The 14,588-nt window shown below is 39.6% G+C and overlaps 1 protein-coding gene across 1 annotated transcript; it reads right to left on the bottom strand.

Annotated features, from left to right (window-relative positions):
- Positions 1-1,700: 1,700 nt before the first annotated feature.
- Positions 1,701-10,351, bottom strand: bco2l (beta-carotene 15, 15-dioxygenase 2, like). Its single transcript, XM_026342310.1, has 12 exons — positions 10,318-10,351; positions 8,580-8,757; positions 7,856-8,067; positions 7,372-7,487; positions 7,173-7,275; positions 6,941-7,081; positions 5,183-5,343; positions 4,570-4,740; positions 3,948-4,085; positions 2,978-3,160; positions 2,718-2,828; positions 1,701-2,402 (listed from the first exon to the last, which is right to left on the bottom strand). Exons 1-12 carry the CDS (start codon positions 10,349-10,351, stop codon positions 2,286-2,288), a joined length of 1,665 nt encoding a protein of 554 aa, XP_026198095.1. The 3' UTR covers positions 1,701-2,285.
- Positions 10,352-14,588: the final 4,237 nt, after the last annotated feature.

Raw genomic sequence — 14,588 nt, 5'->3', positions numbered from 1 at the left:
ACAGCTGCATGGCAGTGAATAAAATAAATCTGCATTGTGAATTTTCGTTCAGGCTTCAAATTGTCTCCATCCATGTACAATAAAAATGATTTCTCTCGTGCCAGTTTTTCTTTTTTTTTTTTATTCAGGTCCACGGTGGGAGTTTATTCTTGTTGACACTGCAAGAGTTGCTCCATTTTGACTTCATAAAGCATCTGTAGTTTTTTTTTTTTTTTTGTCACATGTATAATTAGAGAGCCGACAGTCAAACAGGCTTGTCACCCTGCTTGTAGATTCTTTCATAAATAACTACATGTTCATTAGAGGATACATGTAATCTGTAATCTGTAAGTCAAACAACTGTGCTCTCACAAGATGGCTCAAGACCAGATGAGGACGATGACAAGTCTGCGGTACGCTGTTCTCACTACTGAGGGAAATCAGTCCTTGCCTCTGAGAAGTGTATCTAATATGGTGAATATAGATGATGTCATTATAAATTCATGGGATATGAAATAATGATACAGATAACAGTCAAAGCTAAGCCACTGTGCAATAGCTTGTGCTTAGTGAGACAGCAGGGGGGTTGAGAGCGAGCTCCTGCTTACTCTCGTGGGTCAAATAAACACCTCAGCAGTCTGAAATTGTCACCTAGAAAAAGCAGCTCAGAAAATTGTGTACATCAATGTTCTGTTTGCAGGTTTACTTGTATCCCATTGTGCTCAGATGCCCGCATGCATGTGTTTTCAGAATTACAGTAGTTATTATGCTCAACCATTGTTCAAAAATCACTCAGGTAAATCTAACGCGTTGAGCCATTTGACTATCTAGAACAGCACCTTGAATGAACCATTGATCCTCCTGCTTAATGTCTCATTCAATAATACTTTAAATTAAAAAGGTGTTGGGCAACATCGATAAGAGTTTGCTTCGCCTCACAGCTTCGTGAACACAAAATTTAACTTTAGCTTTATGTGAGGGCAAAGGTCGCTGTATCTCTCTCTGCTGGTTATGCTGCTGGGAGAGGGTACTAATGAACCTGAGCAACAGCATATGCACATAGACACACACACACACACACACACACACACACACACCTCTTCATGCAAACACACACAGAGGTTAAGCATGACTGATTAGATTAGGAATTATGGGCTAATTAATGTGTGTCTTGGGAGAACTGTACAGCGTGTTTATTAGGAGATGCAGCACCAGTTGAGCAAAGAGCATAAGGAAAACACAAGTGTTGTTAATTTCCAGTATTACATTTAATCACTGGAGAATACTGTAGCTCGACTCCTCCCTGTTTTATTCAGTTCACTGTAACGAGAGAGGTCCATGTGTACTGCACAGTCATTACAGAAGGTGGAGAGTTGCCTTTGTAAACTATCTCTAAACGTTTCCAGTGCAACACGCGACTACAAGTCCATTTTGAAAAATAATATAGTTGAACTTCACGGCTTTTACACACTGATAGCGCCTGTATCATGTGCACAGCCCGTGGTCAGTTCAGTTCAATTCATTCAAGTCAACGTGAGACGGAAAATAGCCAATAAAATAAGCATTAGTAAAGTCATTTGTGGAGATGATGGAGTGACAAGTACTTGACACTCGGGGCGGGGGCCATGTGTTTTATTCTGTTCTGTCCATCTCACATTTTAATACAACAAACTGCTTTTGTTTGGACACAAGGTCCTACATGTCAGTGTTTATGTATGTGTCAACTTTGTTTTGTATTGTTTGGAGCGTATAAAACGCACAAAAATTCTGATGTGACCCTTGCTAGACTCTCTGGAGGCTATCGACTAGCTAGATCCATTTGTTTTCCAGGCATTTTAGACATTGTCCATTTCTATCACATTACTTTGACAGAAATTGAATTTCCTCTGATGCATTTTTATGTATCCTAAGTGCTGTTCTGTCCTCACTGGGAGTATAGCGTTTCCAGTGGCCTGATGATGCAAAAACACTTTAGGTTGAAACAGAAAAAAAAGAAATGGATTTTATTTAGATGCGTGCATTGATTTTCATATTCTTTCAAACGTTTTCCAAGTGAAATATTAGTCCTTCTAAGTAGGCACTGTTCACATCGTACTTTAGCTATTGCATAAAGGCTTCTTACAAGAGTACATACAATAAGAACGTAGACAAACTTTATCAGTGTGCTGATGCCATGCTGCGCTTTCTGTCCAGTTATCCTTCCCTAAATTGCCATCTTGCCATCTTAACAGAGATATTCTGTTCGGTGGTTAAGGTAGCAGGTTGCTGGTTCAATTTAAGCAATTTGCCACTGAGTTGCAAGCTACCTATCCCATTTTGTTAAACACACCATGCGTCCCCGTGGGGATGTTGACAGGGACCTCCGCTCTGCCCAGCTCAGTGAAGGTCTTGGCATCCAGAACGAGTAGGAAAGTACGTTTCTCCTGAAATAGAAGCGATTAAATATGTTATGTTCACAGAACACACTTCTCACGGTAATGATAGGGAATGTACCAAACCAGTTGTTATCTCCATGCATGTTAAGATATACTGTATATGCACACTCTGGTTAGACGCAGCACAATGTCTGCTTTATTACAGTCTGTGGTCACATATGTTCTTTGTTATATATCACAGTACAGTGCCAAAGCACATTCACATTCAGATTGACTGGGTAATGCTGTCACTGCTGAAGTTCACTACTGTATGTGTGCTGCTGCACTTGTACAGCAGATTTTTGGAATTTCTTCCCCCCTTACTTCTCTGGGTGTGATGATGACTGACAAGACCACTCCATCATCTTCCTCTGTAGCTTTGGGCGAAGCAACAAAGACAGGCTCAGACGGGTACAAGCCAGGATAACGCCACACCTAGACAAGGAAGATTACATAGACATCGTCTCTACTCTGAGCGGTTTCATGTTAAAACCAGCTCCCAAGCTGGTGCTCCCTCTCAGTGACAACAGCATATTAAGAATGACTGTGACCAAATAATACTGAGCATTTGACTGATAGAGGACCTTAAGCTCCTTGGTGTGGACATCCATCTTGAGCAAGGAGTCGCCAACGACGTGTCCAAAGCCACAGGAGTAGAAGTAGCGGTAAGGTCTGCCGTTGTACTGGTCATAGTTGATCTGAGGGAATTCAAGCCCACCGTACTGCAGCAGCTCATCATCGTGAAGCTCCTCGTGGGTCATGAAAACCTGTGGGGTCAAAGAAGAAATTAACATTTCACTCAAAAAAGGTTAAAAAATGTTTGAACTTTTAGTCCAGTGCTAAAAAATAAAATTTGTAAAAACTAAAAAATCTGGTTTTTATAATCTTAGTGGTATTTTAAAATATAAATTTAAAGGTAAGTGTGCTTTGATTCAACTGAGAGAAAAAACAACAGACACCAACAACAACTGACCTAATTTACACTGTCATGCTGCCAGGACTAGAATCAATACTGCATTACAAAGTTCTGGGCATTAATTTAAAACTTTAGGTCATGAGAAATATATTTCTTTAAATTTTATGTTAAAACTTTTTTTCTTTTGTTTTTGTCCACAAACAGCAGTAACCAGCTGCACATTCACAGTTGTTTTTCAGCTGTTACATGGACATAACACCGCTCTCACCGTCTGTTGGACAGTGTGCGTGCACAAGTGTGTGTGTGTGTGTGTGTGTGTGTGTGTGTGTGTGTGTGTGCAGAGGCCCCACATAAACTGTTAAATGGCATCTGTTCAGCCACATGGTAGACTCTCAGTTTGACACAGTTTTTATCTGTTGCAAGTAAATTACTATGTTGCTGAAAGGACCTTCAGTGTCTTATCGTGCTGAATAATTGCGCAGTTTGCGGTGAAGTGTGTGGGAGTGAATTGGCTGAATTTGTCATGATTATAGACCTCATTCTTTACCCAATTCCTGTTAAACAAGAAGTGTGTGATATACAGTGAAGTACAGTTTCTTTATAACAACAATTACCCTGATCCTGCAGTTTAATCCTACCTCTCCTGGTTTGGTCTTTTTTGCTGTAGCTTTATAGTTATTCAGAGTGACAAGGTTTTGGTCCAAAGGAGTTTGTTCATCCACAGTCAAGGGTAAGACGTATCTCCTTGGGAGATTTCTGCACAGTGAGTTGTAAAACTGCCAAAAGGAATCAGACATACATAGTAAAAATACAAATATAGAGCAGATTCTGTCAGAAAATAATTTTATACATGACAATATTGTTTAGAGGTGTTTTTGTAAGTGTGGTTTGATCCAAATAAAAAAAATAAGGTTTTATCTGCAGATACAGTCAAACTACCTCTGCCTCAGGTATATCAGAGGTCATTGCTAAAACAGTAACAAGCGAGTGCCAGAGTTGACCATAGTGTCTAAAGATGGTCTCTATACAGAACCATACAAACCTCTCTAAAGATTTGCTGATTTGTGTTTATTTTTATGTGTACATCTCTTAAACATTGTTTAAAGTAAATAAAAACTGGATGGAAATTAAATACAAACACAACAATGTTGGAGACAATAAAACCCTGATTCAATAATTCTGTTGAGTCTGTTTCGTAAAAGCCTGGACCTAAATCTGAGCTGCTCGCACATGACAAACCAATGAGACGTTATTATTTACCTTGTCGATCTCCGCCCCCCCATCACTGCAGAGGTTCTCCACTGTGTACTCTCCAATTACCTGGCCATCGTCCCCACAGCACAAGTCCATAACCAAGAACCCATTGTCTTCAAAAGCATTGATCTGGTGCAGTGTAAACATGGGGGCTGCACGATATCTCACTTCACTCACCTGATGGGAGAGTCACTTCAACCAATCAGTAAATCAGAAAATATTCACACAATAATAAAGGTTTTTAAACAAAAGAGAAAATGCTGCTGCGTTGTTTTTGACTTTTCAACACTAGCTTGCTCATTGGCACAGCTGTTATTGTGTTGCACCTTCACATTTTGAAAGTTTGATTTTGTATGCTTAATGGGTATGCTGTGTAATGAGATGAGAAAATTGAGAGTAACAATGTATGAGAAAAGGCTATACACCATCAGAGTGTGACTTCATCAAAATAAATAAGGAAAAAACTTCATCGTGCGTGAAGAGATTAGCTTGCAACTTTCCTTTTTTCTGGCTATTCAGCAGCTGTGTGTGTGTGTGTGTTTGTGTGTGTGTGTGTGTGTGTTCCCACTTCATATTTTCATGTAGGTCCATGGCTGTGCAGTAACCTAATTGAACTCACCTTGCCCGTGTGCCTGTTGACGAGGTGGAAGATGGTTCCATACTGAGGCTCCCAAGACATGACTTTATGAAAAGCCTTTCCCTGTATTCTGTACAGCATGAACTTCAGCAGGTCCAACTTGATTGGCTGCTCAATGAACACAATGTAGTTCTCTGACATGACTAGAGCAGGAAGCCACACACACGATGAAACGCATGCATTAATATACAGCACAGACTCATCTGATTGTCATCACATTTTTGTCACATTGAAACATAAATCATTTTCTAATTAAGCTTGTGTATGATAAACCTGCTACATGTGATACAATAATAAATTTAAATGGCTACAGATAGAGCACGACTCATTAGTGCAATGATGATTCTGTGAACTAGTTTTATGAAATGGTTAATCAGGCATATCAGTGGGACATTTCAAAATGCCCTGCTGATATGCCTCATTAATATTTTCATAAACATAAACAAAATGACTCATAGCAAGTTATTTCAAGGCCATGTGACCTATCAACATGACTCCAGTGTTGACGAACTGTAATGTAGGTGTTAAAAAATGTTAGGGGATGCTAATATTAATACTGAGTTTCTAAGTGGTTCCATTTAATTGGACCACAAATTGAGGATTTGTAAAGCAAACTTTACATCCACGGCTTCTCTGCTAGTCCATCCTTACTGCCTAACTACCCACCTTTTCATGCACATGTGGGGGAAAATGAGACAAAAATATTGTGCTTGCGTGTAAACACACAAAATGGGGGCTAAACATAACCACCATCACTTGTGAGATTTGTCGGTGCCAGCCAGTCTGGCAGATCTAGAGAGGTCTACTGGAAATAGAGACTGAGATGTAATCAGGGAACTGGGGCAGTACAAAAACAATATGGAGCCACATTGCGTTAGTTTTAGGCAAAGCGATGAAGTTAAACTTGTATTAGGTGCCTGGAGGAAGTTTAATGCTTCAGTATCAACGGCTTCTTCATCAGCTGCTTCATTATTAGCTGACTAGTAACATTCCCATCATAACTATCTATGTGTAGTGCGCAGTAATTATAAACTTGGTATTTTTCACTTTAGTCTGTTAATACTCTGACGCCGGGACTCCTGCTGCTTCCTCAACTACTCCAACATTCACACAATGCTTAAGTTTTCTATGCTGTTCATTTTACTGATATCTAATAATCATGAATTTGGTCATTAGGGGGTTTTAGTTCTTCCAGCTAATTTCTTGCTGGGAGACTATTAGAGCTTGTAACTCTTTGTTTTTGACTAAAGGATCAATTCTTGACTGAAGTGTCTCTAATTGCATTATAGATATATCATAAGTAAAAACAGATTTACAAATAGCAAGTTATTAAAACACTATTACATAAATAAGTAATGGAAAAATACAAATTGAAAAGTTGACTGTGTCCCTTATAATTTAATAATTTCACAGATAGTGTAAGAGACAGTTTGTCCTTTTGTGTGTGAGTGAAAGACAAAATTATAGACAGATAGAGATAGTGTGAGAACTGAGCAGAAAGACAAAAGAACAGTGATTTCCAAAAAAGAAGCAGGATGAGACAAGAATTCAAATGAGTTATTAATAAGAGCACAAGAAGTGGTGTGGGCTCACCCTGTCAGTGCAGGCAACAAGAAAAATAAAGCAGAAAAAAAACCTAAATCTCTCCTGGAATTATTTAATTCCAGCTCACTATACATCCAGCATGCAGACAACTTAAAGGGCTGCAGTCTATTTGCTATGCTGTAGTGTGTATCTCACCAAAGCTGTGATAATAAGAAGGTTTCCTGGATTCTGCTGCACGGATGGAGCAGATCACTTCGGCCCCAGTCAGGTCTGCAGAGTCCTCTGTTGATGCCTCCGCCCCAGGAGGAGGTACACGGATGATGTTGTAGAAGAAACCTGAAGAAATGAACGAGCAAACATAAGGATACTAATACAGATACATGGCCAGGTATGACATGTTGGAAGCAATTTAGAGAAGAAATGGTACCACTTTTGCCGTAAGAGTTTCCCATGTTGTATGTGGCTCCATCACGGTCATAGTGTGGGTGAGCTGTGGCTGAATTCACAGCTATGTATTGACTCCAATCCACCTTAAATAGACAGCATCATTACCTTTAACAACGGCTACACTTCTTCATCTTCAGCAGCAGTCCGAAGCGATGTTTACATTTCATACACTGACTCACCTTGTCCTTTGTCTCCAGGCTTTGTGGATCTATTCTTCTCATGTAGTTGGTTTCTGTGCTCACATAAAAGTCTCCTTTGTACTTGACAAAGTTCACATTGGCATTATCTGTGGCCTCTGTTTACACATACATCACAGGGGCATTGAATGTAGCACTAAAGATGCTAAGTAGAGAAAGTACTTTTTACATCAGCTCATTCCTCTTTCAATATTCATGATTTGTAGAAAAATTAGTAAGATATTAAGACACACACACACACACACACACACACTTCTAATATTGTCTTCTATTCTTCAGCTTTCATAGGTTGCACCAGCCCACAATATAGCACATTCACTTTGGCACAGCTGTCTTATTTATTACCTATATGCACAAACACACTGAATAGTTTAATAATGCATCTGGCTGCTGCTGCCGCTACATTACACTAGACTGAAGTGGGCTACACATGAGAATGCACAATGTGGAAACAAGACATACATACTGGGAATCTGAAAGCGCGAAAAGAAACGTGCAAAGATGTTTTTGCATGGATCGGGCATTGCCATTGTCCCGAACTCTGACACCACAATCCGGTTCTTCTCTGAGTTGTAGACAAACGAATCACTTCGCAGGAAGCGGCTGCTGTATGTGACAATGCCCTCACAGATGTGGAACCGGTGCATCAAGGCCATCCCATCAAACCAGTGGGTGTATCTGCAAGAAAAAGAGAAATTTATGAGAAATAGAGTCACGTGAGCACTACTTTCAGAAATCCTGATTATTTGAGTGAATCAATCTGATGCTAGACATTGGGACACTGGTCAATATGAAAACAAAAACATGTCACAGATGAAGGAAAACAACACCCTTTGTGCTTCAGTGTGTGAAAGCTTAAACTACGTGGTTTTCGTATGTTGTTTTTTCACATAATTCACTGAATTGTAGTGACAAAAAAACAGATTTTTCTTGTATGTGTGTGTTATGTCAATAAATAAATCCCGTCATCGCAGGTTGTTGTCTTAGCATGGACATGACTAATGAGCTGCGAAAATACTACGATCAGGTTCAACCATTGTTTTTGTTGTTGTCTCTTCTATCTGACAGTAAGCGAACGTTTCAGCCAGCTCCTTTGAATCATTTACTTTATTGATGTAGCACTTCGTTTTATCTATGTTTTTAAAAAACTTATCATCCCAATAAAGCTCAGTGAGACTTTATACTTATACCTGTCTGTCCCAAATTCAAACTTCCCTGGACCATTTCTCAGAAAGCTCCCATTGATCCAGGTTGGAATGGTTCCCCTAACGGTGGTGGGGATGGGATCAGGAGTTTCCATTGCAGTGCACACCAGAGGAGCCACACTCTCCAGACCATTGGCCTGTGGACATCGCTCCCTGCTGGATACTGGGAGAGGAGAGAAGAGGAGAGAAGAGGAGAGGAGAGGAGAGGAGAGGAGAGGAGAGGAGAGGAGAGGAGAGGAGAGGAGAGGAGAGGAGAGGAGAGGAGAGGGGAGGGGAGGAGAGTTGTTACTGAAAGCTACTTTTAGATTAAATTACACTGTAAATTCTATAAAGATAAGACACAGAGGCAATCGTGATGGCAGCAGTTGAACTCTTGGCTTCACATCTCTCTGTTTCTACCTTTGATTGTTGATTCACAGACATACAGACACAAACACACACACACACACACACACACATACAGGTACAGGTGTGGTGCTGTGAACCTTTTACGACTTGAATGAGTGTGATTGAGAAAGTGATGTAAGATCCTACAGAAACCACACAACATAAGAAATGAGATCTTTAGCAGCTGTATATTTATAAATCAGTCGACTGTAGTGTAACTTTGAGACGATTGTCACTTGTCACTTTCACACTTGTTCGTTTCAATTCACGATTCTTCACCTTGCAACATACGTCATTAACAGTCAAATGAAACAACAGAATTGTAAAAGTCATTTATAAGCAATTTAATTGATCTGTTCTGGTAGAAGATCTTGCAGCACTGTAACAGCTCCTGTGTGTGTGAACTGATGGCTGCCTGGGGTCATGAACTGTGAATGACACCTGCACTATCTACTACTTTATCTGTTGTCTAATAACCTATTCTCCTTCATTACCTCAATCGACACACGTAATGGAGATTCTAAAATATGTATGAGAGTTATGTGATTATCAAAAGCAAATCACTGTGGTTCAATATGGAGCCCCATGCTGAGCTTAGGCTACAATATCAGAGTTTGTCTGACTGGGTGAAGTGTTATTGCAACCAGTCAGCGGAGCCAGAATTTTGTTCATTCCCGTGACGGTGGACAATAAAAATGAAAATATGTGCAATAGAGAGATACTCGCTGCAAGCTTTAGCAGTGTCTTACAAGGTTGACTTTGTGAGTTTTGATTGTGATTGCTGCAGCATAGGAAATGATGTCTCAATATGTGCTGTCATTTTTAGGGGAGGGGGGGGGCATTTTGTCTAGTTTTCTGCTTCCAAAAACAAGTCTCTTGAAAACAAAACAGCAACACTGACAAGCCCAGAACTGTTGTGGATAATAGCTTCAAGTCGTAATTTTTTTTATCTTTCATTTTTGGGTAATCACACTTACATCTATTTTGTATTTGTAACAGTTATTGCTTTGACGAACTGTTTTCTTCGAGGCACAAACAGCATGTCAGTGTACATGTAAATGTCCTTGCTCGAAATAGCTGTAATGTGTGATGCCCTGCACGTGTCTTGTAATTTCTGTTCTAGTTAACCAGTTTCCTCTTTTGGTTAACAGTTGAGAATAAGAAAGAAAACGGTTAATGAGTTTTTTACTTCTAACATTTTGTTTAACCCAAACCAAACATGCAGTGTGTGCTTCACATTTATATTTCAAAATAATGAGAACAATCTTAAATAAAAATATGATCTCAAATGTTTGGCGTGTTGCATGTCTGAAATTGGAAAGTGGTGTCTACTCACAGCTGTGTGTCTGAGGCTCTGTGGTCTTGGACATGGCCTGTTGTTTTGTGACTATGATCAGACAAAAGCAGAGGATTTATGCAAGCCCTGAGGAAAAACCTTTGAACCTCTGAACCCTTGCCAATTTATGGAAGTGATAGCTTGCACTAAACAACCCTAAAGCACAATGTTGACAATATCATTAAACTGATCATAAAAGCGACCAGAAAGACAGCCGCCGTCACTTCCTGTGACAGGTCACTGTTGCACACTGCGACATAATACGTTATCATTCGTATCAGTGTTAGCAGTTGTCCTAATCTTTAATGGTATTTTTACACAGCAACAAGCCACAACATTAACATTACCTGGTGGTTTTGATATTTTGGTTGACATATGTGAGCAAGGGCACAAATTTTCCATGGAGTGGCACAGTGGGGAGGGTAGAGTGCATTTAATCCAGCAGAAATCCATGTGAGTGTGCATGTTTGTTGCAGTACTTCTTGCTTTTTATTTTATTTTATTTATTTAAGGGGCGTATTTGTCATTTTACAATTATAGCTTTAGAAACTGAAACTCAAGGTGGGGCGGATTGGGTTCAGTCGAGCAGCTGTCCCCACTTGCTTCCAAGTAGATCGACCCCTGGTCTTTAGTTTCACAGACCCATACACCGCATGTTTTGACACCCATAGATGATGGCTGATGGATGGATGATGTGTTGCACTGCAGTCAGTCATAGTTCAGTACACGTTTGTACTAAATCAAATTACATTAAATGTCCATATTTGTTATAACATGGAGCAGTGGAATTTCTGTGCCAACATATTTGAAATGATCATAATACAGTTTGCAGCTTGTCCATGATGTACCCTGCCTCTCACCCAATGACAGCTAGGAGAGGCTCCAGCACTCCCATGACCCTTAAGAGGAAAAGTGGTTGGGATAATGGATGGATGGAAGTACATTTAGCAGCAGACTTAACTGCTGTTTAAATATACAGTATGTATGAATAAATAAAGGTAATGAAACTCTTCCTTCCATGACCACTCAGTTGGCCGTACAAAGTTCTGTCAATGTGTCTAGTTCTGATAAGCACTGTTTACTGGTTCCATGACATTGCATTTTCCCCAGATCCACAAGTAATGATGCATTTAGGAAAATCAGGCCTTCCAGACCAGAATTACTTGTGGGTCTTCCAAAACCAAATTGCTCTGCAGCAACACTTTATATCATGATCCATGTCTATCTTTGTCCTTGGTTTGTTTTTCAGCATGTTCCACACACATATTCACCCGGTCTCTCCTCTTGTTCTGCCCCTGCACGTACGCCCACTTGTACACCTACCTTTCATTTGCATACACACCTACACAGCCACTCTTTCTGTCTACCCTTGCTCCGCATTTCCTGTGTTTGGCTTCCCTCCACACCCTTGTCGCAGCCAATCACCATGACCCACTGTAAAAACCCCTCCACACTCTTGTTTGCCAGATTGTCTGCTGAACCTTGTAGCTTCTCCTGTCTCCTGACCCCTCTTGGCCTCCAGTACTGTTTGTTTGGACTTTGTTCTTTTCCTGTTGTCATGTGAGTGGTTTGAATTGGGTTTTTGGTGTTCCTGGTTTGCTCCCATCTGGTTTATGTTTCTTTATCCCTTGCCCTGTTCACCTCTTTGCTCCCTTTATTTTTACATTTCTCTCTTGTTACTTCATCCTTGTTTTTCAAATTCTTGCTTAAGTCTCCTTTTGTTTATTATTTGACTTGCCATTTTCTCTCCTTCCCATAGTTATTTTGTGACTTCTTGTTTTCAACCTTATTTCAACAGTGGCGTAAAGGTCAGTTCTACTTAAACACCCATTTTATTATACCCTATGCTGTATGGGTGTAAGTGCATCTATTAATTAAACAGTACTCAAACTGACAACAAAATATGGGCAAGACATTATAAAGTGTTGACTGTAGATTTTAATGTTTAAAGTAGAGTAAGGCAGATGCAAACAGAAAGGAAATAATAATAATAATTAAAGAAATAATGTTTACACATATTTCTTCTAAACTGATTTCAGTTCATGTATAGTTACGTGTAACTTAGTTGTCACAGAAAAAAGGCAGATTGTCCATTGAAATTAGTTAGACTGAGTGAGACAGGTTGCACTCAATTTCCCACTCAACATGAAAGAAATTAAAAACTGGCAAGTACATACAAGACTTGCAGGAAGACCAGTTGGGTCATGATGTGCTTATGAGATTTAATTTAATCAGTAGTTCCTAGCCAGGGAGTTCCCAAGGGATGACAAGCCAAAAAGCAGAGAAATAAACCCACAGTAAACAAAGACATCAAAATGAAATAAACATATTCGCCCACAGTCAAAAAGTGAAGACAGGGAAAGACTTCTGTTAACATCAATATGAAGGATAATGATAAAAGCAAAGCAGCAGCAGACAGCCAATGTTTGGATTTACTTCAGCCTCCGGCTCAAAACATACCGCCTGTGGCAAATAAGGCAGCCACTGGAAAATACAGTTATATATTTGTTAAAGGCAACGAGCTTAACAATAAGAATGTTAGCGGGCTCCAAATGGGCAAAACATTAGAGTGTTTCTACAAACAAAAAAGATCCCACCCACAGCATTAACGGCGATGGACACAAATAGGGGAAATGATTTAAAAACCACAGAGTTGACTGCAGCCAACAGCACGGACCTGTCACAATAATATTTATACATTATTGCAAACTCCTCCTTTGCACCACATGGGGAACAACAGCGATGGCCAGTACAGTGTTTACTGCCCCAAAGTGATATAAACCAACCATAAACCTCACACAGAGTGTCATTCAGAGTTCAGCTGCTGTTCTGATAGAAAAAGAAACAGGCTGAAATGTACCTGTACAAACCCGGAGGAAAGGAGGAGGAGGAGGAGGAGGAGGAGGGAGCCAGGCTTTCAGTAGATGGGCCATTCTGCTTTGCTCAACCAAGAATTTAGTAAACCTCATCTTTGAACATGACAGACTGCATATAAACATATTTCAGTGGTAAAGAGCATATTTTGGACATCAGAGATTTGGAATTTAATATGGAGGACTGGTGATATTTCAGGTCAAGCTGATCTGTTTTTCAGCATTAACTGATCACACACACTTTTTCTCATCTTCTTTGTTGTTGTTGTTGTTGTTTAATGTGGCGATATCAATCCAGAGCACACCTCAGTTCACTATCTCGTGGGATCTGGCCACTATTAAATTAATGAATACAAGAGATTTAATCAGAAAATGGGATTGGAAAGCATTTATTCTGGACACTGACCTGTGAAACATTTAACAATGTTTCACAGATTTGAAGAGCAGCTTTAATTAGCTTTTAATTAAGTGCGTAACATAGCAGCAGCAAAGCTTACGCATACATGACAAGAATGCATGCACACATACGTGCACGTTCAGACTCACGTGCACAGACAGCTTATCTTTTGAAGGTAGTTGCCCTACATGTGTTGTCTTGCCCACTATGTAAACTAAAGATGAATAAACTGTAAAGCAAAACACTAAAAACAACACTGTTCTTTAGATTTATCACTTGTTAGATTCTCTCTGCGTGAACGTCTCTGTAATTAAAAGTGCGAGAGTTTTGTCTGACCACCTGTTTTAGTCCATGTTAGATGGAAGATTGACTTCCTGAATAACCCACTATGAAAAGACAGTATTGTAGTTTCTTGAAGGCAACAGACACAAAATGTGACACAGAAATATTTTCTCTTTTGTTAAGTAATGAACTCACTCACTATTTCCACTAAACAGATAAATTGTTCCATCTAGTGGTGATTTGGGAAACTGGGAAACTCCAGCCTTCTGTCTGAAGTTGTCTAATGAAAATGTAAACTACTTTAAATCTGTTTGCCACAGCAAACGCTTTAAAGAGGTAATAGACCCTAAAGAAATGGTACTGACTCGGTCTTAGCCGGTGTCAGTTTCTTTGATCACAAACATCTTGAAGATCATCACATAAAAGCATTGTGTGCTCAAATGTTTCTCACCATCTAATAAAACACGCAACATATATCATGCCATATATTAGTACCCAAAGAAACTTTGACAGATTTATAGTATCTGCATGCTGAGTCACCTCTGGTCTGCACACTCTGACACTTTCATGCCTCAGGAGTTGTGTCTGTATCCTCCAACTCTCATAACTTATTCAGGTTCTGTTCATTCAAGTCATTATAACAGCCTCATGATACACTGGGTCAGATTTTTCAGCAGTACGTTTATATATATTGCATAGAAATATACCAAGAATGTTTG

Source organism: Anabas testudineus, chromosome 9, assembly GCF_900324465.2.
Source record: "Anabas testudineus chromosome 9, fAnaTes1.2, whole genome shotgun sequence".
Taxonomy (NCBI): Eukaryota; Metazoa; Chordata; class Actinopteri; order Anabantiformes; family Anabantidae; genus Anabas; species Anabas testudineus.
This window is presented reverse-complemented; position numbering and strand designations above follow the sequence as displayed.

Coding starts and splice junctions, on each gene's coding strand:
- bco2l (XM_026342310.1), bottom strand. CDS start 10,351: ATGTCCAAGACCACAGAGCCTCAGACACACAGCT. Junction 7,488..7,855: donor TTCGCGCTTTCAGATTCCCA/GTATGTATGTCT, acceptor ATGTGTAAACAG/AGGCCACAGATAATGCCAAT. Junction 4,741..5,182: donor TCAACAGGCACACGGGCAAG/GTGAGTTCAATT, acceptor CTCTCCCATCAG/GTGAGTGAAGTGAGATATCG.